This window comes from Pelodiscus sinensis, chromosome 12 (assembly GCF_049634645.1).
Source record: "Pelodiscus sinensis isolate JC-2024 chromosome 12, ASM4963464v1, whole genome shotgun sequence".
Lineage (NCBI taxonomy): Eukaryota > Metazoa > Chordata > Testudines > Trionychidae > Pelodiscus > Pelodiscus sinensis.
The window spans coordinates 45,682,300-45,706,313 of NC_134722.1; the positions used below are offsets into that span (position 1 = coordinate 45,682,300).

The 24,014-nt window shown below is 55.1% G+C and overlaps 2 protein-coding genes across 6 annotated transcripts in view; both read left to right on the plus strand.

Moving 5' to 3' along the window:
• The window catches only part of DRC7 (dynein regulatory complex subunit 7), a 31,355-nt gene extending 27,553 nt beyond the window's left edge, over positions 1–3,802 (plus strand). For 4 of the 5 annotated variants that reach the window (XM_075940430.1, XM_075940431.1, XM_025181707.2 and 1 more), the window contains exons 16-18: positions 1,535–1,834; positions 2,391–2,530; positions 3,421–3,802. In XM_075940430.1, coding sequence (XP_075796545.1) covers positions 1,535–1,834; positions 2,391–2,530; positions 3,421–3,514 — 534 coding nt within the window. In that variant the 3' untranslated portion in view covers positions 3,515–3,802. The remainder of the gene's footprint in view (positions 1–1,534; positions 1,835–2,390; positions 2,531–3,420) is intronic. The other variant, XM_075940432.1, reaches the window with a different exon arrangement.
• An 11,626-nt stretch (positions 3,803–15,428) lies between these two features.
• The window catches only part of LOC102462653 (uncharacterized), a 45,445-nt gene continuing 36,859 nt past the window's right edge, over positions 15,429–24,014 (plus strand). Inside the window, exons 1-5 of the mRNA XM_075940725.1 lie at positions 15,429–15,805; positions 16,298–16,424; positions 16,977–17,078; positions 19,770–21,504; positions 23,279–23,357. Coding sequence (XP_075796840.1) covers positions 15,782–15,805; positions 16,298–16,424; positions 16,977–17,078; positions 19,770–21,504; positions 23,279–23,357 — 2,067 coding nt within the window. The 5' untranslated portion in view covers positions 15,429–15,781. The remainder of the gene's footprint in view (positions 15,806–16,297; positions 16,425–16,976; positions 17,079–19,769; positions 21,505–23,278; positions 23,358–24,014) is intronic.

A 24,014-nucleotide genomic window follows, 5' to 3' on the forward strand; every position in this document is an offset into this window, starting at 1 on the left:
GGTAGTGTAGACATACCCTGAGATAAGCCTAGTGTCTTTAAGTGGATCAGCAAGAATCCAGATAAGGTTTTTTAGGATTGGATTCAGAGTTCATTACTGGAGGTCAAAGAAATCCCAGCTCAAATTCTTCCCTTCTGAGGAACTATCCCTAGAGACCATTCTAGTGCCATTAAAACTCCCTGGCTGAGATCCTGGGCTGGTGGGAATCGGCATACCTCTGTTGACTTCCACGAAGCTACAATTTGTATTAGTTGAAGATCTGGCTCCTTTGCCTATGACTTTCTGGAAGAACCATGTCATCAACAAAATCACACCCAGATTGAGTTTAATACAATACATAAAATCATTCATAATAATGAAACTAATTGTAGTTGGAGCTAAGTGAGGAGTTTGCTAATTCCAAACCAGCTCCATAGCCAAGGTTCATTTTGTTAGGGAAATATCAACTTGTTCCCTGAGTACCAGATTTGGAATAGATGGTTTGACAGTTTGGCATTTATAACATCAGTATTGATTCTAGCCCAGGGTATCTCTTGAGGAATTCATGCCATGTGTATTTTCTGGACAAAATTCCAGTCTAGCTATCACAGGTTGTTATGGGGCTTGTTTTCAAATTCCACTTGTCGGCAAGATGTTTATTTTGTGTGGATTGTGTTCTGGGCACAATAATAAATTCCAGGAACAATACTTTTTCTTCACTCAGCACACAGTCAACTTGTGGAACTCCTTGCCAGAGGATGCGGTGAAGGCTAGAACTTTAACTGGGTTCAAAAAAGAGCTAGATAGATTCATGGAGGTTAGGTCCATCAATGGCTATTAGCCAGGATGGGTAGGAATGGTGTCCCTAGCCTCTGTTTCTCTGGAGGTGGGTGACAGGGGAGGGATCACATGAGGATTACCTATTGTGTTCCCTCCCTCTGGGGCATCTTGTATTGGCCACTGTCAGCAGACAGCATATTGGGCTAGCTGGACCTATGGCTGTTCTTATGTTCTGTTCTTATGCACCCCGATGAGAAAGGTAACCAAAAGAGACACAAGATTTTGTGTCAGGTACCTATGGACTGAAGAACAAATTGAGAGCTATCCAGAAGCAAATATTTGTCAACTAGGCGGACATCACTGAGAAAGGTTTCAAATGCAACACAACCCTCCACTCTGAACCACTTCAACCCTAGAGGGCAGTGTACTTTGAGGGGCCCTTCCCACGCCAGAGATGACATTTCATGTCTGGGACAAGCTCAGTGTTCTAGGGGAATGGGTGAGTTGTTGAAAGCCACAGCCAAAAACTAGGTAACAGAATAAGAATCAGGTTGGGAGTTCTGCTGGGAAACGGGTGGTATAAGAAACAGCTGGTGAAAAGCAAGCGGTCTGGTCAGACCTCGGAGAGTAGTTATGTCCCAGAGCAGGGGGGAACGAGGGAGGGAGGGAGGGAGGGAAGGAAGGAGGGGAGAAGACAGCAACACTGCATGTTGCGATGCTAGAGCCCTACACAGGGATGTTTGGGGCACTTGTTCTTCTCTCCCTTCCCCTCCAGGAGCGTCTGATGCAAGAAGAGAGACAGAGACAAGTGGAGCAGGACCTAGATTACCTGGCACCCTTCCTGATTCAAATGGGCAGCACAGAGAAGATGACCAAGTGGCAAGCCCTCCGCCTCAAGGAAGACTGCCTGACTGATTTCAAGCACCGGCTCATTGAGAAGGCCAACTTCATCCAGGCTCGCTTTGAGAAGGTCACGCCCCCTTTCGCATGGTCCACTCCTTGGCTCCAGCAGTGCATCGGGGCGCCTTTGCTCCGGGAGGGGACCACATGGGGCTCTCCCTCCATTTTACAGCAGGTGAAAAAGCAGCACTCTGCCAACATCTTAGTCCAGGGAGGCTGCATACATGCCCTCGTGTTGCTCTGTCTTTGCCCAAGGACAACATAGGGCAGAATAGCCCTCGGAGCAAATTCAATGGATTTGTACTAGCTCATAGCAGAACAGAATTTGACCCCCAATGTCTTATCCTCAAGGAGGCGGCGCTCTACACATTTCTCTCTTCTTCCTTTCTTTTTCCTAGTTTGTTTTGTGTTCTCCATGTCCTCATCCCATTCTTTGCTTCCAATTTAGTATATTTCTTTTTCTACTACGCTCTTTTTTCCTTCTTTTGGCCTTGATATGCTACGTTCTTGATCTCTATCTAATTTAATCTATCTGTCTATCCCCATACACCCCCTCTATCTATCTATCTACCTATCTATCCCCACACATACCTTCTATCTATCTATCCCCATACACCCATCTATCTATCTATCTAGCTATCTAGCTATCTATCCCTATACACCCATCTATCTATCTACCTATCTATCTATCTATCTATCTCTGAGACTGATTTGTACCTTCTTCCCATCAGGAGACACAGGAGTTACAAAAGAAACAACAGTGGTACCAGCAAAACCAGCTCTCTATGACCTTGGAGGACGAGGATGCCTACCTAACCTACTGCTCTGATGCCATGTTCCGGATTCACATTCTGGAAATACGGCTTAACAGGTGTTAAATCAGGCCTGGGCAAAATATAGCCCATGACCCAGATCCAGCCTGCCAAGCCACCGGATCTGGCCCACAGAGGCAGCGGGGAGCCCCAGACAGGCTCCTCTGCTTGCCCCGCAGCCCCTGCAGAAACGTGGCTGCAGGGTTCCGTTTCTGTTTTAAAACTGGAGGTGAAGGGAGAAGTTTTAGGAGCTGCCCTGCCCCCAGCACATTCCCATTCCCAGAAACCAGCCAATGGGAGCTGCTTGTTAGAATAACAGGCAGCTAACACAAATCACACCCCTTCTCCTTGCTCAGTTATTCACGAAGCACATGGCCAGCAGGCTGGCCAGCTGGGAAACATTTTAAGCTCTGCAGGCAGACAGGCTAATTTGGCAGCTGACAAGTAAAGTCTCTTGGCCACAGCCTGCTTCTGGCACCTCAGCCCTTTCCTGCCCCAATTATCTGCCTCCCCACGCAACATACCCAAACTCCTGCCTTAGATCACAATCCCCTCCTACCTTAGGTCACATCCCAAGCCCCTGCACTCCAGTCCCCTGCCCTAGGTCACAACAGCCTGCTTCATCCCAACTCCCTCCCAGACTCCTGTCTCCCTCCTGCACCCCAATCCCTTACCCCGGGCTCCCTTCTGCACCCAACCTCCATCCCAGACCCCGCATCTCCTCCATTCATATCATGGAAAAGACCACTTTCCGCAATCTTGGAGTGGCTCCCCATCAAAAGTTATTGCCCACGCCTGTGTTAAAGGAATGTGTGTCAGTCCTACTGGAGTGATTTAAGGGAGCTCTGCAAGTAGATATTCACGGGGGCTTTGCCTGTCAATTGTTTGATAATTTCATCATCTGAAAATATTCCACTTAATCTCATCAGCTTCTGGTTCCCTTCTTTAGACACAAAGAGATGGCACCACAGAAATACATGGAACTGGACGAGAAATTGTGCAAGGACCCTCGCCTGGCCGAGTATCTCAAATTTAATGTCTGATATAGTCCCTGTTCTCCCACAGCAGTCCCTGGAAACGGTACACAGAGTGGGTTGACCTAACCGTAAGAGCTGCTGGCAAGAAAGGTAGCATCTTCTTCCTGCTTGTGTTCAGTGACCCATGTGTGGTCTGGCTGGTCAAATTTCCCTCAAGGCCTCTCGGCTGTTTTCTCCAGGAGCTGCTGGGCTCGCCACGAGGAAGGTTATAATGGCTGGATTACCTTGTTTGTAAGTTTCATTTCCACCTATTGCATTTATCCCTTTTTATTTCATTAAATGTTTTCCTAGTGAGGTTTTGTCCTGTGTTAATTATGTTAATTTGTGTGTCGTCTTGTTATCTTGCTGTTGCGAGGCCCACCTGCGTTACAGCAAAAACTGAATCAGAAGGCTTGGTTGTCTTGTAACCAGTGACATCATGGTTCAGCTCTGCAGTTTAAGTAAGGTTGCCAGGTGTCTGGTTTTCGCCCGGACTGTCTGTTATTCAGGTCCTCCGTCCGGTAAAAAAAAATACCAGACATGTGAAATGTCCGGTATTTCCTGTTTCCCTTGGACGGAAGCCCGGCGAGGACAATTTTCCTCTGCCGCGTCTGGCGGGAGTGAGTGAAGAGCGCGGGACCATTTAAAGGCACAACACCCCCTTTTTTTTTATTGCTCGACATCTTTGGTCTCCCCCCTTTTTTTTCTCAACAGAATTTTTTCCCAGTATTTTTTTGGGGGGGGGGGGGGAGTTCAGTGTTTTTTGTTAAACCATCTGGCAACCCTAAGTCTAAACGAGCCCTTAGCTTTAGCCTCTGAGCCTTTGTCTACACTAACCCCTGCTGTTGATCTAAGCAACATGAGTTCAGCTATACAAATAATAATAATGTCACTGATGTCTATGTACTTACCACAGCCTCTTCTGAGTGGTAAGGTTGGCAGGTACTGCTCTCCCGTCGACTCTGCCTACTCTTCTTACGCTGGTGGAGTGCTGGAGTCAACAGGAGAGCGTTTAGAGATTGATTTATTGTGTCTGTGAGGAGTAGAAGAGCTGTCATTTGATAGAATTTTCAAGAATTTTGTTAAAGAAAAATAACTTTTTTTTTTTACTGTAACTCCAAAATACCAATACACAGATTGGAGGTCTGGCAGCTCTGATCTTGGAGCTGCATCCTGAAGTTGGTTCCCAAAAAAATTCCTTTTGGACCCCAGTTTACACAGTGAAACTTGAGTCCTGCTTAGCTCAACCTTGACCAATTATTTTACTAAAAATTTGGCTAACAGAATTGTAATAGAATGATCTAACCAATCATGCCTCTCCATTAAGCAGGAGTCATATAAAAGTGGAAACTAGGTCAAATTACAAAGGATGAATATAAGCAAACAACACAGATATGCAGGGGCGAGATTAAAAAGGCAAAGGCACAAAAAGATATCAATCTAACTAGAGACATAAAGGGTAGCAAGAAGACATTTTACAAATGTATTAGAAGCAACAGGAAGACAAAGGACAGGGTAGGCCAATTGATGAGTGAAGAGGGAGAAACAACAACAGAAAACTTGAATATGGCAGAAGTGCTTAATGACTTCTTTGTTTCGGTTTTCGTCAAGAAGATGAATGGTGACAGGATGCATAACATAGTGAGTGGTACTGGCGATGGGGTAGGTTTAGAAGTTAAAATAAAAAAAAACAGAACAAATTAAAAATTACTTAGAAAAGTTAGATGTCTGCAAGTCACTAGGACCTGATGAAATGCATCTTAGAATTCTCAAGGAGCTAATAGAGGAGGTATCTGAGCCTTTAGCTATCATCTTTGAAAAGTCATGGAAGTTGGGAGAGATTCCAGAAGACTGGAAAAGGGCAAATCTAGGGCCTATCTATAAAAAGAGAAATAAGAACAACCTAGGAAACTACAGACCAGTCAGTTTAACTTCTGTGCCAGGGAAGATAATGGAGCAAAAAATTAAGGAATTCATCTGCAAACATCTGGAAGATAATAAGGTGATAGGAAAGAGCCAGCATGGATTTGTAAAGAACAAATCATGTCAAACCAATCTGACAGTTTTCTCTGATAAGATAATAAGTCTTGTGGATCAGGGAGAAGCAGTGGACATGGTATACCTAGACTTCAGTGAAGCATTTGATACGGTCTTGCGTGACCTTATAAAACAATCAGGGAAATGCAACTGGTTGGATAATCATTCTCAGAGAGTAGTTATTCATGGTTCACAGTCATGCTGGAAGGACATAACAAGTGGGGTTCTGCAGGGGTCTGTTTCTGGGACTGGTTCTGTTCAATATCTTCATCAACAATTTAGATATCGGCATAGAGAGGACTCTTATCAAGTTTGCAGATGATACCAAGCTGGGAGGGGTTGCAAGTGCTTTGCAGGACAGGGTCATAATTCAAAATGACCTGGACAAACTGGAGAAATGGTCTGAGGTAAACAGGATGAAGTTTAATAAAGACAAATGCAAAATGCTCCACTTAGGATGGAACAATCAGTTTCATGCATACAGAATGGGAAGCGACCGTCTAGGAAGGACACAGCACAAAGGGATCGAGGGGTCTGTGCCGGGGTGTATCAACCCCGCACTGAGAACCAGGGAGTTGCCCTGGCCCTGCTGGCTAAAAGGGCCACATTGCCACAGCTCTACTGGGCATGCTCCCAGGGGAAACTGAGTATAAAAGCCTCTGGAGCCACTTGGTCAGGGCTGACTGCAGAAGGGGGAGGCAGCAGGGAGGGAGTGCCAGACCCAGGGGGGTGGAGCCAGCTGGAACCTCCAGCAGCAGCTGCAGCCAGGGAGGCCGCTGGAAAGGACGCTACCCCTAAGCAACACAAGGAAAGTGCAGCAACCCAGGATGGGGGATTGTCCTCCGGGTGCTCAGCGTGTTGCAGTAGGCATCCCGCGGAGCAGGCATTGGGTTGCACCACCACCAACAGGGCCCTGGGCTGGGACCCAGTGGAGCGGGAGGGCCCGGGTCCCGTACCCCTCCACAACAAGCCAGTGCCATAGAAATTTGGAGGTATATCTCAGGTCTAGACCTCTGGGCCGTATTGCCTCTAATAGGAGGGACTTCTCTCGGGACTAGGCCTCTGGGCTGTAATGCCTCTAATAGGAGGGTCCTACCTCTAAATAAGGCCGCTGAACCATATTGTCTCTAATAGAGGGGACTTACCTCTAGACTAGGCCTCTGGGCCATATTGCCTCTAAGAGAAGGACCAGGGCTCCAGGCTGTATTGTCGTAATAGAAGGGACTGACTTCGGGCCAACGCCTCAGAGTCGTATTGTCTCTAATAGAAGGGACTGACTTTTGGACTGGGCCTCTTGGCCGTATTGGCACTAATAGAGGGGACTTATTTCTGGACTAGGCCTTGGGGATGTATTGTCTCTAACAGAGGGGACCCACCCAGGTACTAGGCCTCAGAGCTACATTGTCACTAACAGACTGGTATAGGGATGCTGAGTTAGCACTGGGTGAAGGGGGTGTGTGAGCAGCCTTGGGAGAAGGCTGAGCCCCACTCTTAAAAGGGCTAAAATTGAGGGGCAGCCCGGGATAAGACACTCCCCAACCTCACCCCTCAACAAAGTCATCCTGCACCACAAGCTAAATATGAGTCAACAGTGTGACACTGTTGCAAAAAAAAAAAAAAAAGCAAACATGATTCTGGGCTGCATTAACAGGAGTGTTGGGAGCAAGACACGAGAAGTCATTCTTCCGCTCGACTCTGCACTGTTTAGGCCTCAACTGGAATACTGTGTTCAGTTTTGGGCATTACTTTTCAAGAAAGGTGTGGAGAAATTGGAGAAGGTCTAGAGAAGAGCAACAAAAATGATTAAATGTCTAGAAAACATGAGCTATGAAGGAAGACTGAAGGAATTGGGCTTCTTTAGTAAAAAGACCGAGAGGGGACATGATAGCAGTTTTCAGGTATCTAAAAGGGTGTCACAAGGAGGAGGCAGAAAAATTGTTCTCCTTGGCCTCTGAGGATAGGACAAGAAGCAATGGGCTTTAACTGCAGCAAGGGAGGTTTAGGTTGGACATTAGGAAAAACTTCCTAATTGTCAGGGTGGTTCAACACTGGAATAAATTGCCTAGGGAGGTTGTGGAATCTCCATCACAGAAGCTATTTAAGAGCGGGTTGAATAGACATCTCTCAGGGATGATCTAGACAGTGCTTGGCCCTGCTGTGAGGGCAGGGGACCGGACTCGAGGACCTCTCGAGGGCCCTTCCAGTTCTAGTGTTCCGTGAGTCTATGACATTTGTAAACTTTGTGATTCACCAGGTACAATGCGATATAGTCTGTGAAAGGGTCAGTCCTCTGTCCATGCCCACCCACAGATCAAAATTCCTAGAGATTTTGAACAAGTCGCTCAGTCTTATTAATTGTATGAGCGTGTGTGTGTGTGTGTGTGTGTCTTTAGGTCTCTGGATGAGTGTATTGTGATGTCATGTGTGACAATAACAAAGACTGTGGCTGCAGCGTTCTTGTCCTGCCTCCAGTCCAACTGGCTGGCAACGGCCGGCGCCCAAGGATCCGAGAGACGAGAACTGAGCCTCTGTCAAGAACCTCAGGCAGCCGCTGTCCCCGCGGGCGCTGGAGAGAGGATGAGTCTGTACAGAAGGTAATTCCCGGAGCCTTTCCCAGCCCACCGCAGAGATTGGTGCCTCCTCGGCCTAGGGACGGGTGGGGGCTGGGGCTGCAACAGGCGCTTCCCAACACTCCGTTTTGATTTGACTCAGAGCATCTTCCCCTCTCCTCCTGCTTCAGCCTTTCCCGCACTCCTGAGGCAGATGGGGATGATTTTCTCTCACTGCTGACTCGTGGGGGCGAATTTCCATGTTTCTTACCTGAAGGGATCATCACAAAACTTGAGTAGAATTTGGGTTTAGGTCTCCATAACAATTGTTTCCCTTGGAGGTGCCCCGAATCTATTCCTTGCCTTCAAGGTGGGAATGTAAATATACATGTCTGTGTACGGAGACAATATCTAAAATACACATAAATGAGACCAAATCGTGCACCAGAAATAAATCTTCTGATAGTGCAAGTGCTACATCTCCACTGCCAGTCTCATCGAGAGAGCATGTGCAATTCTTCATTGAAATGTTACTGGTTCTTAGCCCCATGCCTATAAATTCCAGATTTTGAAAAAGTTGAGAGCAATTAAACATCTTCTCCACTGCTAAACCATCCTTCTAGACCAGTGGTTTCCATCCTTTTCGATCTATTCAAATTTCACAGACCCTCCAAACAGTCCATTTTTGCAAGCAGCCCAACTGAACGCTCCCTGCCGCTTGGCAATGTAACCAGTACCTGTGCTCGGAGTGAAGGAATTACATCCACGGTGGATGGAGGTTTCCTGTTATAGAGCAGGAGGGAGAACCTAGCACATGCTCCCTCCTGGGCTGCCGTGACAAAGGGGGAACAGGGATCCTGGTGCCTCTCCCCAAGGAAACCTCAGACAAAGCCTCTCCTATTGTATGGACAATAACCTTCACGCCAGCACCTCGCGCCAACTTTAGGATCATCAGCTCCTAGAGTCCCAGGCCGGAAGGCCAGAAGGGACAGCCCTGCTCACTGAGTTTGACCTCCTGCCAGGGCCGGCCCGAGCCCTTTGGGGGCCCGCCCCTGGGACACTCAGCGCATGCACGGGCCGGTCACGGCCACTGGCGTGCAGCCTGGGGCCCGCCCCCTGAGGCGCATGGCGCATACCCTGCCCAGCCGGGCCTGGCCAGTGCTGCTGGCGCACGTGCCGGACCGTGCAGGGCCCCGCAGCTGTGGGGGCAAGGGAGCTGCTGTCCGGCGCCGCGGGGCCGGTGCTGTGGGAGCCGGGCGCGCGGCTCCTGATGGCAGCTGTAAGGGACACTGCGTGCCTCTTACAACTGCCATCAGGCACCCCCCCGTGGATTGGCGCCCTGGGCAGCTGCCCGGCTCGCCCATGCCTCCCTCCGGCCCTGCCTCCTGCACAACACAGGCCCGAGAAATTCCCCACAATAATTCCTGTCACCCATGACTCCATGGCTACGTCTAGACTGGCATGATTTTCCGCAAATGCTTTTAACAGAAAAGTTTTTCTGTTAAAAGCATTTGCGGAAAAGAGCGTTTAGATTGGCATGGACGCTTTTCCGCAAAAGCACTCTTTGCTGAAAAGCGTCCGTGCCAATCTAGACGCGGTTTTGCGCAAGAAAGCCCCGATCGCCATTTTCGCCATCGGGGCTTTTTTGCGCAAAACAGTTTTCAGCTGTCTACACTGGCCCTTTTGTGCAAAAGCATTTCCGGAAAAGGGCTTTTGCCCGAACGGGAGCAGCATAGTATTTGCGCAAGAAGCACTGATCTCAGACAGGAGGAAGTCAGTGCTTTTGCGCAAATTCAAGCGGCCAGTGTAGACAGCTGGTAAGTTTTTCCGCAAAGGCGTTTGCTTTTGCGGAAGAACTTGCCAGTCTAGATGCAGCCCATGTGTCTTCACCTTTGGCTGGGTTCTATGGACGAGCTCTGGCTCTTACGGGAGCGGATGGGTTCAGGAGACCGCTCTTGTGTGTGGCTCCTGGGCAGACTAATTCCCTGCCTTTCTAGATGGAAAAAAAAACCCCACTGGCTCCTTTTTATTCCAGGCTCTGTTCCCTCTTGCGAAGACTCACCTCAAGGGAGCACAGACACAGCCAGGTGCTCAGGGTGGTGGTCCAACCTGCAGCAGCCGAGGCATGCTCCGGCCTCAGCCAGGAGGAGCAGGCCTTGCCAGAGGAGCCCAAGAAAACCGGAGGCTCCTGGAAGCTCCTATCTGGCCTGAAAAAACTCTGTGTCTGTGGCCAGTGTGGCAGCTCCATGGCTGATGAGGAGAGAACAGATTCCTCTCCAAGAAGGTAGACACACAAGAAGAGGGAAGGGGAGAGAGAGGGGAAAGGAGAGGGGGAGGAAGGTCTGTCCCTGTGGGGTGGGGAGAACTATCATTTCTCCAGGCCTTAAGGAGAACAGAGAGGCCAGGCATTGTAGGAAACCATTTCTTGTCTTCTGCATCGGGCCTGTTTCATCAGGAGAATGCTCCAAAGGTCTCAGCAGCTCGCAGCTAGGAACTGGGCTGGGTCTGGGCCATTCCTTCTTGAGGGAGGGGGTCACACACAAAATGAGGCCTGTTCCCATCACTGATGGGAAGGGGGCGAGACCGGGGAGAGCAGAACACACCATGGGAGAGACGCTGCCCCTAGGTTAGAGGAAGCCCAGTGGGGAGAGCACCGTCGACGGACCATGTAGTCTAGACATCCCCTCAGTGACTCTCCCTGCCTAGCACTGCACAGGGGAGGGTGTAACAGCAGAATGGCCACACTGGGTCAGACCAAAGATCCATCCAGCCCAGTATCCTGTCTGCCAACAGTGGCCAGTGCCAGATGCCCCAGAGGGAGTGAACCGGACAGGTAATGATCAAGCGATCTCTCTCCTGCCAACCATCTCCACCCTCTGACAAACAGAGGCTGGGGACACCATTCCTTACCCATCCTGGCTAATAGCCATTGATGGACCTAACCTCAATGAATTTATCTAGGTTTTTTTTTTAACCCTATTAAAGTCCTGGCCTTCACCACATCCTTTGGCAAGGAGTTCCACAGGTTGGCTGTACACTGTATGAAATACTACCTTTAGTTTGTTTTAAACCTGCTGCCTAATAGTAGTGACTCCTAGTTCTTATGTTAAGGGAGCAAGTAAATAACTTTTCTTTATTCCCTTTCTTTATTCCTGATCTTTGTACACACAACAGTGACTGAATCCCATGCCTGCAGCCCTGCACAGATGAAATGCAATGAGGGCTCTATTAAGGCAGAGGCAACCTAAGCATATGTCCAGGGCCCACTGTGTGTGTGTGGACCTGCCCCATGGCAGAGGGAGGAGCAGGGCTTGTTGCCCCAGTGCTCACTGAGGTTTGTCCCAGGCCTGCTTCTCATTTCCAGTGGGGTGGGGGTGCATGAGGCCGAAACTGAGCAAGTGGCAAGGTACCCTTCCCCCCTGCGCACCCATGTGCCAGGTCACACCACAGCTCACTCCATGTGGATCCCCCACACCATGCCCCTTGTAATATGGGGGGGGGGGGCAATAGAGCCAAACCTGAGGAAGCAGTGCACGAGCCAGCTGTGTGACAGGGAGCTGCAGTCGAGCCCAGGTGGGGGATCCGGCTGGGAGAGGGGTGGGGAGATCCCTGGTGGGAGGAAGCAGGGGGAATCCCTGGTGGGGGGAGGGGGATCCCTGGTGGGAGGTGGGGGGAGGGGGATCCCTGGTGGGGGGGGCAGGGGGATCCCTGGTGGGGGAGGCAGAGGGATCCCTGGTGGGGGGGCAGGGGGATCCCTGGTGGGGGGGCAGGGGGATCCCTGGTGGGGGAGGCAGAGGGATCCCTGGTGGGGGGAGGGGGATCCCTGGTGGGGGAGGCAGGGGGATCCCTGGTGGGGGGGCAGGGGGATCCCTGGGGGGGCAGAGGGATCCCTGGGGGGGGCAGGGGGATCCCTGGTGGGGGGGCAGGGGGATCCCTGGTGCGGGGTGGGGGGAGGGGGATCCCTGGTGGGGGAGGCAGGGGGATCCCTGGTGGGGGGGCCGGGGGATCCCTGGTGGGGGAGGCAGGGGGATCCCTGGTGGGAGGAGGCAGGGGGATCCCTGGTGGGGGGTGGGGGGAGGGGGATCCCTGGTGGGGGAGGCAGGGGGATCCCTGGTGGGGGAGGCAGGGGGATCCCTGGTGGGGGGTAGGGGGAGGGGGATCCCTGGTGGGGGGGCAGGGGGATCCCTGGTGGGGGGAGGGAGATCCCTGGTGGGAGGGGCAGGGGGATCCCTGGTGGGGGAGGCTGATCCCTGGTGGGGGACGCAGAGGGATCTTGGGGGGGGGCAGACGGGAAGGGGGTAGCCTGGTGCCCAGGAGGGGGAACGCGGCCCCAGGGAGCCGGTGGCTCTGACGGGCCCAGGGGAGGGGAGCGGGGCTGGTCCCGGGGGCGCTGCCGGGGAGCCCGGCTCTGCCCCGCCGCTCCCAGAGCCGCTCCCGGCCCGCGGGTGTCCCCGAGACTCTGCCCCGGCAGCTCCCGCTCCGGGCGGGCTCCCCCGGGTCTGCGGCCCCGGCTGCAAGACCCCCCCCCCCCCCCCGGCCCCCGCGGGAGACCTGCCGGGCGGGGGCTGTGGGGCGGGTTCCCGCTAGGACCCAGCAGCAGCGGCAGCGGCCGCCGGGACCGGGGCTGGGCTCAGGCCCCGCAGCGGGAAGCGCCTCTGGGCCGGGCCCCGGGCGGTAAGGGAGCCGGGGAGCGCACGGCGGGGGGGGCCGGGGATGCTCCCCGCGGGGCCGGGCCTGGCTGCAGCCTGGGGGCGCCGCGTGGGAACCGCCTGCGCGATCCGGATTCAGGGGCGCGCTCAGCGTCGCTCCGGTTCAGCCGCTTCCCTCGGGTCCGGGCGGGCGCGGGGGGCTGGGGACCGCGCGGGCGGGGGGCTCTGTCTGGCTGCGCCTGGGAGTCGGGGGCTCCATGAGCTGGGGGGGGGGGGGGGGAGTGGAGCCAGCACCCCGCCCCCCACCGCAGCAGGGGGGGGGGGGGCTGGGCAGCGCCTGTCTGCCCACAATCAGCACCGGAGTCCGTGGGGTGGCCCCCCCACAGGCACCGACCCTGCATCGCCCGCGGGCGCCTTCCTTCCCTGCCGGGCTGGGGGACCGTTTTGAGGTCGGGGGGGGGGGCCACTGACCCGCAGAAGAATCAGCGGGAGAAAAAAGCCCCCTCACGGGTGGCCCCCGCCGGACATTCACCCCCCTGTCCCCAAGCTCCCCCCGCAGAGTCGAGGGGGCAGGGCCCAGGCTGCAGGGTGGGGCCAGAATGTGGGGTTCAGTGCACAGGAGGAGGCTTCGGAGGATTGGGTAATGGTGCGGGGGCAGGCTGGGGTGGGGGGGGTCTGGGCGGGAGGTGGGGGTACAAGGACAGGCTGGGGGTGGGGGGGGTCTAGGCGGGAGGTGGGGTACAAGGGCAGGCTGGGGGTGAGGGGTCTGGGCGGGAGGTGGGGTACAAGGACAGGCTGGGGGTGGGGGGGTCTAGGCGGGAGGTGGGGTACAAGGGCAGGCTGGGGGTGAGGGGTCTGGGCGGGAGGTGGGGTGCAAGGACAGGCTGGGGGTAAGGGGTCTGGGCGGGAGGTGGGGTACAAGGACAGGCTGGGGGTGAGGGGTCTAGGCGGGAGGTGGGGTACAAGGACAGGCTGGGGGTGGGGGGGTCTAGGCGGGAGGTGGGGTACAAGGGCAGGCTGGGGGTGAGGGGTCTGGGCGGGAGGTGGGGTACAAGGACAGGCTGGGGGTGGGGGGGTCTAGGCGGGAGGTGGGGTACAAGGGCAGGCTGGGGGTGAGGGGTCTGGGCGGGAGGTGGGGTACAAGGGCAGGCTGGGGGTAAGGGGTTTTGGACGGGAGGTGGGGGTGCAAGGACAGGCTGGGGGTAAGGGGTCTGGGCGGGAGGTGGGGGTACAAGGACAGGCTGGGGGTGAGGGGTCTAGGCGGGAGGTGGGGTACAAGGACAGGCTGGGGGTGAGGGGTCTGGACGGGAGGTGGGGTACAAGGGCAGGCTGGGGGTAAGGGGTCTGGACGGGAGGTGGGGTACAAGGACAGGCTGGGGGTGAGGGGTCTGGGCGGGAGGTGGGGTACAAGGACAGGCTGGGGGTGAGGGGTCTGGGCGGGAGGTGGGGTACAAGGACAGGCTGGGGGTGAGGGGTCTGGGCGGGAGGTGGGGTGCAAGGACAGGCTGGGGGTGGGGGGTCTAGGCGGGAGGTGGGGTACAAGGGCAGGCTGGGGGTAAGGAGTCTGAGCGGGAGGTGGGGTACAAGGACAGGCTGGGGGTGGGGGGGTCTAGGCGGGAGGTGGGGTACAAGGGCAGGCTGGGGGTGAGGGGTCTGGGCGGGAGGTGGGGTACAAGGGCAGGCTGGGGGTAAGGGGTTTGGACGGGAGGTGGGGGTACAAGGACAGGCTGGGGGTGAGGGGTGTGGGCGGGAGGTGGGGTACAAGGACAGGCTGGGGGTGGGGTACAAGGACAGGCTGGGGGTAAGGGGTCTGGGCGGGAGGTGGGGTACAAGGACAGGCTGGGGGTAAGGGGTCTGGGCGGGAGGTGGGGTACAAGGACAGGCTGGGGGTGAGGGGTCTGGCGGGAGGTGGGGTACAAGGACAGGCTGGGGGTGAGGGGTCTGGGCGGGAGGTGGGGTACAAGGACAGGCTGGGGGTGAGGGGTCTGGGCGGGAGGTGGGGTACAAGGACAGGCTGGGGGTGGGGTACAAGGACAGGCTGGGGGTAAGGGGTCTGGGCGGGAGGTGGGGTGCAAGGACAGGCTGGGGGTGGGGGGTCTAGGCGGGAGGTGGGTACAAGGGCAGGCTGGGGGTAAGGAGTCTGAGCGGGAGGTGGGGTACAAGGACAGGTTGGGGGTGGGGGGTCTGGGCGGGAGGTGCAAGGACAGGCTGGGGGTGCAAGGACAGGCTGGGGGTAAGGGGTCTGGGCGGGAGGTGGGGTGCAAGGACAGGCTGGGGGTGAGGGGTCTGGGCGGGAGGTGGGGTACAAGGACAGGCTAGGCTGGGGGTGGGGGGTCTAGGCGGGAGGTGGGATACAAAGGCAGGCTGGGGGTAAGGGGTCTGAGCGGGAGGTGGGGTACAAGGACAGGCTGGGGGTAAGGGGTCTGAGCGGGAGGTGGGGTACAAGGACAGGCTAGGCTGGGGGTGGGGGGTCTGGGCGGGCGATCGGGTGCAAGGGCAGGCTGGGGGGTGGGGGCTGGAAGGGAAGCCTGCTGGGTGTGCAGAGTCTGGAAGGGGGCATAGAAGTGGGGTGGGAGGGAGGGGTGCAGGAGAGTGGTGGGTGCAGGCAGGGGATGGAGGTGGGTCACCTGGTGCAGCTCGAGGGGGGGCCATGTGGCTCTGCATGCAGTAGGAAAGCCCCCCCCCCCCACCCCCCCCCCCCCCGCTGTTCCCATTAATGTGATTTGGCCATTACTGGGTGTGGGGAGGTACCTACAGCCCCAGCCAGAGCAAGTCAAGTCACAGGCTGTAGGTTCCCCACCCCTGGTTCAGGGCCCGTGTCAGAGGGAATCCCCCAAAGTGGCTCCTTCGGCTCTGCTCTTGCCCAGCCTTTGCCTCCGAGACTGAGTCCCTGGGGTTAAAAGTGTCCTGGGGTTCTGGCTGGGGGAGGGGCTGGGGCAGTCGGGGTGTGACATGGACCCAGACCCCTTCTGAAACCTCCCCCTCTTGCCCTGGCAGGCTGAGGAATCGCGTCCCCGTTTCGCTCCAGAGCATCCCGTCTTACAGAGACAGGGCTGGGAATGGCTGGGATGGAGCCAGCTCAGGTAGGGGATTTTCAGGGAGCTGCGGGGGGTGAGGGGGATGCAGGAAACACTCAGGGAGGAAGGGAGGGCTACTGGGTGATACACCTGCTGGGATATGAGCAGCCTGGGCCAGATTTTCGGGACAGGCCCCTTGGCAGGGCTGCTGGGGACGTTCCCCTGTTGCTGGGCCAGGACACACCCCACGGGGCAGGGCTGAGCAGACTCCCAGTGGCGGAGCCTGACCCCACTGGCCGGAAGCTGCTGGTCCCTGTCCCTGTGCCCAGCTCAGAGCTCTGCTTCCCGGAGCAGCCTGTGGCCGGCAGCCATGTGGGAAATGAGAAGCTCCTGCCCTGCTCTGTCTGCTGGGGGCAAGGAGCTCTCCCCTTCTCCCACCCCCTCCTGGCTGCTCTGAACGGGAGGGGGGAATTCTGCTGTTGTGGGCCCCTCCCCTGTGAATCGCGGGATTGTGGGGTAGGGCAGCCGGTGCTGAGTGGGGGACTTTGGCTGTTCCAGGTGCCGGTGACCTTCGAGGAGGTGGCTGTGTATTTCACCCAGGGGCAGGGGGCTCTGCTGGGCCCCGCTCAGAGAGCCCTCTACAGGGACGTCATGCGGGAGAACTATGAGATGGTGACCTCGCTGGGTAAGAGATTCCCGTGGGACCGCGTGTCTGAATCTGCTCAGGTTCTGCCCTGGGCAGGTGGATTTAGCAGGGGAGGCTCAGGTAGCCCCCAGCTCCAACAGGAGAGACTCTTTCATCTCCGTACCCCCTTCGAGGGAACAGGGTCAGAAACTTAATGGACATGCTTGTTCATCCCCATCTCCCTTGTTTTCAAGGGGCCAGAAGCAGGGAATTGCCCTTCCTGTATTATTTCTCCTCCACGCCCGGTTCAGCTTCCTGCCTGGGACTGTCTCCAGCCCTGGGGAGGGTTCTAGGTTCTGCAGACTTGGAAATAGGCCGGACTTTACCCCCTGAGCTTGTGTGTGTGTGAGAGCAAGTCCCCCAGAGCACGTCTACCCTGAGACTCCTCATGAGGCTGTGACAATGCCCCCTCCCAAAGTCTTCTGCTTGCCAAGGGGTCTGATTTCCCACTGTCCCACGCAGGGGCCGGTTACACTCAGGGCATGTTCCTCGCGACAAATACTTTCCCCTGACTCCGTGCTTTCTGACCTTGCCTGATTTCACCCTCTGCAGGATTCCCTGTTCCAAAGCCTGACCTGGTCGCCCGGCTGGAACGAGGGGAAGAGCCGTGGGTCTCGGATTGCCTGGCTAGTGAGGAAGGAGGCACCCGCAGAGGTGAGGAACAAGGGAAACTGAGACACAAACACCTGGAAGTGAAGGGAAACTCGGACTCCTAAAAAGCTGCCCCCTTATTTGCTGAGAAAAGCGGCTGCTGCTGAGCTCTGTTTGAAACATATGCTGCTCCTGCCCCCAGCACAATCCCATTGGCCGGTTTCTGACCAATGGGAGCTGCCTGTTGTCAAGCAGGAGAGTTTCCTGACCAGAGCCTGCCTCTTGCATCGCAATCCTTTGCCTCTCTACTCCACATAACCACACCCTCTGCCCTTAGATCCCCTCCAAGATCCTGCACCCCAATCCTCTGCCCCAGGTCACAACCTAAACCCTCTATCCCCCTCCTTCACCCATATCCCCTCCCAGACCCCACACCCTCTCCTGCACCCCAGTCCCTTACTGCAGGCTCCCTGCTGCACCCAACCTCCATCCCAAACTCTGCATGTCCTCCTGTAACGTGGAAGAGTGCAGCCCTTGACCACTTCCCAAATTCTTGGAATGCACCTGTCGAATCTACACCCCCCCCCCATCAAAAATTATTACCCACCCCTGGGTTAGACAGACATCTCTCAGGGATGATCTAGAAGGTGCTTGGTCCTGCTGTGAGGGCAGGGGACTGGACTCGATGACCTGTTCAGGTCCTTTCCAGTTCTAGTATTTCACAATCTACAATTACCAAACTGGTCTGGTAATTACTGATCTGGGTGTGGATTCATTAGCACCAGGAGCAGAGATTTCCCATCAGGCACTGCTTTCTTGCTTTCTGTGTCCCTCCCAGAGTTCAGTTCGGTTCTTGCCTTGCAATTCCTGTTCTTCATTCCGTATACTGATCCTGCCCTGTCCTGTCTTCACTGCGTGTGAGCCCGGGGTATTTCCTTGACTCTGTCACCCTTGTCCGGAGGGGTTTGGTGCGTCTGCCCCTCCCTTTTCACTGCTTTTTTGTAAATCTTCCTTCTCATCAGCTTTAGTTCAAGTAGAGGCTGGGGGGAGGGGGAGGGGGGAGGGGGAGGTCTTTCCTGAGCTTTATGCCCTGGTTCCCCAAGAACACAAAGCTGGTAGGTAACACAAGGGGGATGTTCTCCCCCATCTCACCCAGGGGACAGAGAGAATCGGAGAATCCCAGGGCTGGAAGAGACCTCAGGAGGCATCGAGTCCAGCCCCCTGCCCAAGGCAGGACCAATCCCAGCTCAATCATCCTGGCCAGGGCTGTGTCCAGCCAGGACCTAAAAACCTCTAGGGATGGAGATTCCACCCCCTCCCTAGGGAACCCAGCCCAGCGCTTCCCCCTGTCCTAGGGAAATAGTTTTTCCTAATATCCAACCTAGACCTCCCCCACTGCAACGTGAGTCCATTGCTCCTTGTTCTGCCATCTGTCACTACTGTGAATAGCCTCTCTCCAGCCTCTTTGGAACCCCCCTTCAGGAAGTTGAAGGCTGCTATCAAATCCCCCCTCACTCTTCTCATCTGCAAACTAAACAGACCCAACTCCCTCAGCCTCTCCTTGTAGGTCGTGCTCCAGACCCCTAACCATTTTGGTTGCCCTCCTCTAGACCCTCTCCAATCCATCCACATCCTTTCTCTGGTGGGGGGTCCAGAGTTCGACGCAGTACAGGCAGTCCCCGACTTATGCGGATCCGACTTATGTCAGATCCGCACTTACGAACGGGGCTTTTCTCGCCCCGGAGCTCACGGGCGGCGGGTCACCACCCGTGTCCTCCAGGGCGAGAAAAGCTTCTCCCGGTCTCCCTGGTCTGCTGAGGGGGTCCAGCAAAGCCGCTGGACCCCCCCCAGCAGACCAGGGACACCCAAGCAAAGCGGCTTTGCTCGTTGCTCCGCCTGTGCGGCTTTGCTCGGGTCTCCCTGGTCTGCTGGGGGGGGGAGGGGGCGCAGCTAGTGCACCCCCCCAACCCCCTCAGCAGACCAGGCTTTTGTTGCGGGTCGCCTCGGGTAGAGCAGCTGGGGTGCTGCCGGGTTGGTCCTGTGGGAACCTACCGGGCAGCGCCCCAGCTGTTCTGTCCCAGGCACCAGATTCAGCAGCTGTTGAAACTGATCAGGCTGATTCCAGGAAGCTGGGGGCAGAGCAACTCTGCCTCCCGCTTCCTGTAGTCAGCCCCTGGTCAGTTTCAGTGGCAGCAGCTGAATCTGGAGCCAGTTCTGACTTACATACAAATTCAACTTAAGAACAAACCTATAGTCCCTATCTTGTACGTAACCCGGGGACTGCCTGTATTCCAGATGTGGCCTCACCAGAGCCAAATGAAGGGGAATAATCACTTCTCTGGATCTGCTGGCCATGCTCCTCCTAGTGCACCCCAATATGCCATTAGCCTTGGGTACAAGGGCACCCTGTTGAATCATCTCCAGCTTCTCATCCACTGTAACCCCCGGGTCCTTTTCTGCCAAGCTGCTACTTAGCCAGTCGATCTCCAGCCTGTAACAATGCTTCATCCAATTACAGTCAGCCAGTGCCATGTCAAGGTAAAGATGAGTCCTGGCTTCTCATCCATCCTGACAGCTGTCAGTAATTTCCTTCCTACATTCATTTCCCTGGGAGTGTTTGAGTGGGATGTGGAGCTGGAATCCAATGTCTCAATCTCTCCAATAGTTACTGTGCTGTGTTCTCCTTCTTTGCCTTCTGCCCTTTCCTCCCGCATTGGTAGTGACTCCTGTCTAGAGTCTCTCTCTTTCTCCCAGCAGGTGATAGGACAGTGAATGACAACAAGGACGTGAATCAGCAGGAAGATCCTGGGGAAATGGAACCTCTGGAGGCGTTTTTGGGCAGAGCTGAAGGGAATGTTCCCCAGGACTTGGAACAGGGAATTGCCTGGGGAGATGGACACAGATCAGAGGTTCAGCTGGGAACCTATCCCAGAAAGAAAATGGGTGAATCCATTCCATGTGGTGGAGCATCCCAAGGAAATGATCCCAAGGAAATGACCGTCCAGCAGACAAGTCACAATGACAAGAAATCCTACAAATGCCGTGACTGTGGGAAAAGCTTTCGTCATAGCTCAAGGTTTATTATACATCAAAGAATCCACACAGGAGAAAGGCCCTATAAATGCCCCGAGTGTGGGAAAAGTTTCAATCACAGCTCAAACTTTTTTCAGCACCGGAGAACACACACAGAAGAAAGACCCTATAAATGCCGTGAGTGTGGGAAAGGTTTCAGATTGAAGTCCACTCATATTAAACATCAGAAAATCCACATAGAAGAGAAACCCAATAAATGCCTGGAGTGTGGGAAAAGTTTCATCCAGAAGTCACATCTTATTATACATCAGAGAGTGCACACCGGAGAGAGACCCTTTAAATGCCATGTGTGTGGGAAAAGTTATATTGACAACTCCAAGCTTACAAGACATCAGCAAACCCATGCAGTTGAGAGACCTTTTAAGTGCCTTGAGTGTGGGAAAGCTTACAATTGGAAATCAAGCCTGACTGTACATCAAAAAATCCACACAGGAGAGAAACTCAATACATGCTTGGACTGTGGGAAATCTTTCAGCCAGAGTGCATACCTTACTTATCACAGGAGAACGCATTCAGAAGAAAGACCCTATAAATGCTTTGAGTGTGGGAAAGGTTTCAATTGGAAATCTACCCTTAATTCACATCAGAAAACCCACACCAAAGAGAAACCCCATACATGCTTGGAATGTGGGGAATCTTTCAGTCGGAGCTCACACTTTCTTGATCACATGAGACTGCACCCAGGAGAAAGACCCTACAAATGCCCTGAGTGTGGGAAAGGTTTCAATTGGAAATCAGCCCTTAAATCGCATCAGACAACCCACACTGGAGAGAAACCCTATACATGCTTGGACTGCGGGAAAGCTTTCAGTCGGAGCTCACACCTGACTTATCACAGGAGAACACACTCAGAAGACAGATCCTATAAATGCCTTGAGTGTGGGAAAAGTTTCAGTGTGAAATCAACCCTTCATGCACACCAGAAAACCCACACTGGAGAGAAACCCCATAAATGCTTGAACTGTGGGAAAACATTCAGTCAGCGCTCGTACCTTAATAGACATGAGAAAATCCACCTGAGAGAGAGGTCTTATGAATGCCTTGACTCTAGACACCTGTCCTCACCCCTGTCTTCCTCCAGCCCCCAGACTGTGCTCGCCCCTCACCTCGGGCTGTTCCCTGCAGGAGAAATGTCCCTGGGGGCTGGTAACGCCTCCCCTCCCTGGATCCCCCAGGGTTCTGGGCTCTGGGGATCAAACATGAAGGGATCAGGCCAGTGGGTTCTGGAGAGAAAAGTGGGGATTGAATGGTGGGAGCTAAGGGAGCTGGGCAGCAGGGGGAGCTGGGTGCTGGGGCCAGGCGTGCCCCGTGGGGAGGACACGAGGGGGCACGTGCCCCCTGAATGCCATGGGCAGGAGGAGCAGGGTGCAGAACTTCCAGGTGGATCAGAACACTAGCAGGAGGCCTGACATCCAGAGCAGAGTTCGAGCTCCCCAAGCATACCGGCATTGGTGGGGGGAGCAGAGTGACGAGGCCCCACCTGCCATGTTCCTGCAAGCGGGAGCCGGGAAGCAGAGCGGGTTTGAGCTCCACTGCCCCCGCACCTGCCAGTGCATGGGGGGCACCCAAGCCCTGCTCCTGCCACCAGACTCCTAGTCACCTGGGCCTCGTTGGAGGGGGGGGTGCAGTAGAGGTGGGGGCTGGGATAGAGGGGTGTTGTGCTTCTCCTGGGCTAGTAATGGCGCAGGGAGGAGTCGTGGTGGGGGGGGGGGGGCACATGGCCAGCACCCTCCCCTTGAGTCCCTCCTTAGTCGTCGCCCCTAGCTGGGGCTTCCAGGTGTTTTTGGGAGCAGGGGATAAGGGGCGAGGGGGAGCACAGGGAGGTGCAGAGTCTCATCACTCACCCCTTGTCCCCGCCCCGCTGCATTGCGACAGCACCGCTGGGGGGTTCTCATTCCCCCAGGCCTCTTGCGGGAAACCTGGAGATCTGGCCTCTGCAGGATCAGCCCCCAGGCGTGTCTGGAAGGGAAGGGGGTCGGGACCGGGCAGCGCATCTCTGTGGCCCTGCAGGAGATCGCTGAGTGTAAGCCCATCCCCTGGATCGTGTGTGGAAGGCTCCGATTTCGTCATGGCTGTTGGTAGGATAAACGTCCCGGGCAGGTCACGGGTAATAAAGAGAAATGCACAGAGCCCAGGCACTTTTACTACTTATATCCCTGAGAACTGGGAGGGGGACGGCTCCGGCGCCCATTGCTGCTGTGACTGGGGTCTCATGTCAGCTGTGCGGCTCTGGCTGGGAGTTCCATGAGTCCCTGCTGCCGGAGGCTCAGGGATCTGAGGGACTCCCTTTGCCCATGGCAGCCTGGAGCTACAGGGGGCCCCAGCTGGCCACAGAGACCCACAGCTCTGGGGCCATCCACTGTGGGTGGGGACTGTGGATTGCCCCCAGGTCCTGCAGCAGCTCTGAGCTCTGGTAGGCAGCTTTGGGGTGTGAAGGGGACCCTGCAGCTCGGAGCAGCCGCTGGCTGTCGTCAAGGGGGTCTCTGGAAGGCCCCAATTCTATGACTTTTTTGAGTTCTGAAAAAGAAACAAGTGGCTTTACTCGTGTTCTGGGCCAGTTGTTAGCACAATGATCATTACACTCCTACTCCCTTGCTCCAGTCTGGAGTCCCCTCCTCATCCCAAAATCCTCACCCCCCCCCCCCCTCCTAGAATCCTAGGGCTGGAAGAGACCTCAGAAGGTCATCAAGTCCTGCCCCCTGCCCAAGGCAGGACCAATCCCAACTAAATCAACCCGGCCAGGGCTTTGTCAAGCTGGGACTTAAAAACCTCTAGGGATGGAGATTCCACCCTCTCCCTAGGGAACTCAGTCCAGTGCTTCGCCACCCGCCTAAGGAAATAGTTTTTTCTAATATCCAACCTAGACCTCCCCCACTGTAACTTGGGACCATTGCTTTTCACTCTGCCATCCTTCACCACTGAGAATAGCCTCTCTCCAGCCTCCTTGGAAGCCCCATTCAACTAGGTGAAGGTTGCTATCAAACCCCCCCTCAGTCTTCTCTGCCCGCTCGTCAAACCCAGAGCCTCCCCCCTCCCACAAATCGGCCATGTGCAGAATGGATCTTGTTACGGGTGCCCATATGGAGACGAGGTAGACATAAAAAAAGAGGGGACACTGCCTCTTTGCCCCCCAGGTGTCTCTTACTGTGTCCCTGCTTCTCCATGCTTAGCAACCACCGTTTTGATGTCTATGACCCTATCTCAGGCTCCACAGGACTGGAGAAGAAAGTGCCCTTGACTTGGGAGGAGGTGGGGAAATCCCACGGAACCGAAAGCCCAGTTTGATCTTACAGATCTCATACCCCTGTTTGTGTCATTGGGAAAAATGCTTCCCAGCTTTTTGGGGCTTGGTGCGGATCATTTCTAGATGGGAAGGTTTGTCCCTTTCTTTTATTAAAGTGATGTGAAACGTTTTGCAACCAGTACAACCAAATGCTGAGGGGAGAAGTGAAGCCAGTTTAGCCGCTTGAGAGGAAAATGGGAACGTTTCTTTTCCTGATGTTGAGTCTCAGGCTACATCTAGACTACACAGTTTTTCCGGGATACTGGAGGTATCCTGGAAAAACTTCCATGTCCAGGGAACACGTTTGTTCTTCTGCTTTTTTTGCGGAAGAGCAAACACGCTCTTTCAGAAGCCCCTGTAGTCCTCCTTCCATGAGGAGTAAGGGACCAAGGCAGGTGTACCAGGACGCAAACAGCCAGTCTGGTGCTGCCCCCAAAGCATGCCGATTTTATACAGCACTATAAGCAACCCTGAGTGGGGACCCCACATCCACGGCCAAGGACCCAGGGAGGGGTAAGTTGCCGTGTATTGCAGTGGGATGGGGGAGGGGTAGTCGCAGCACAGACAATTGCTCTTGCCGCCAGGGGCAGTGGCGTGGGGTGATGGGAGCTGGCCATGCCCTA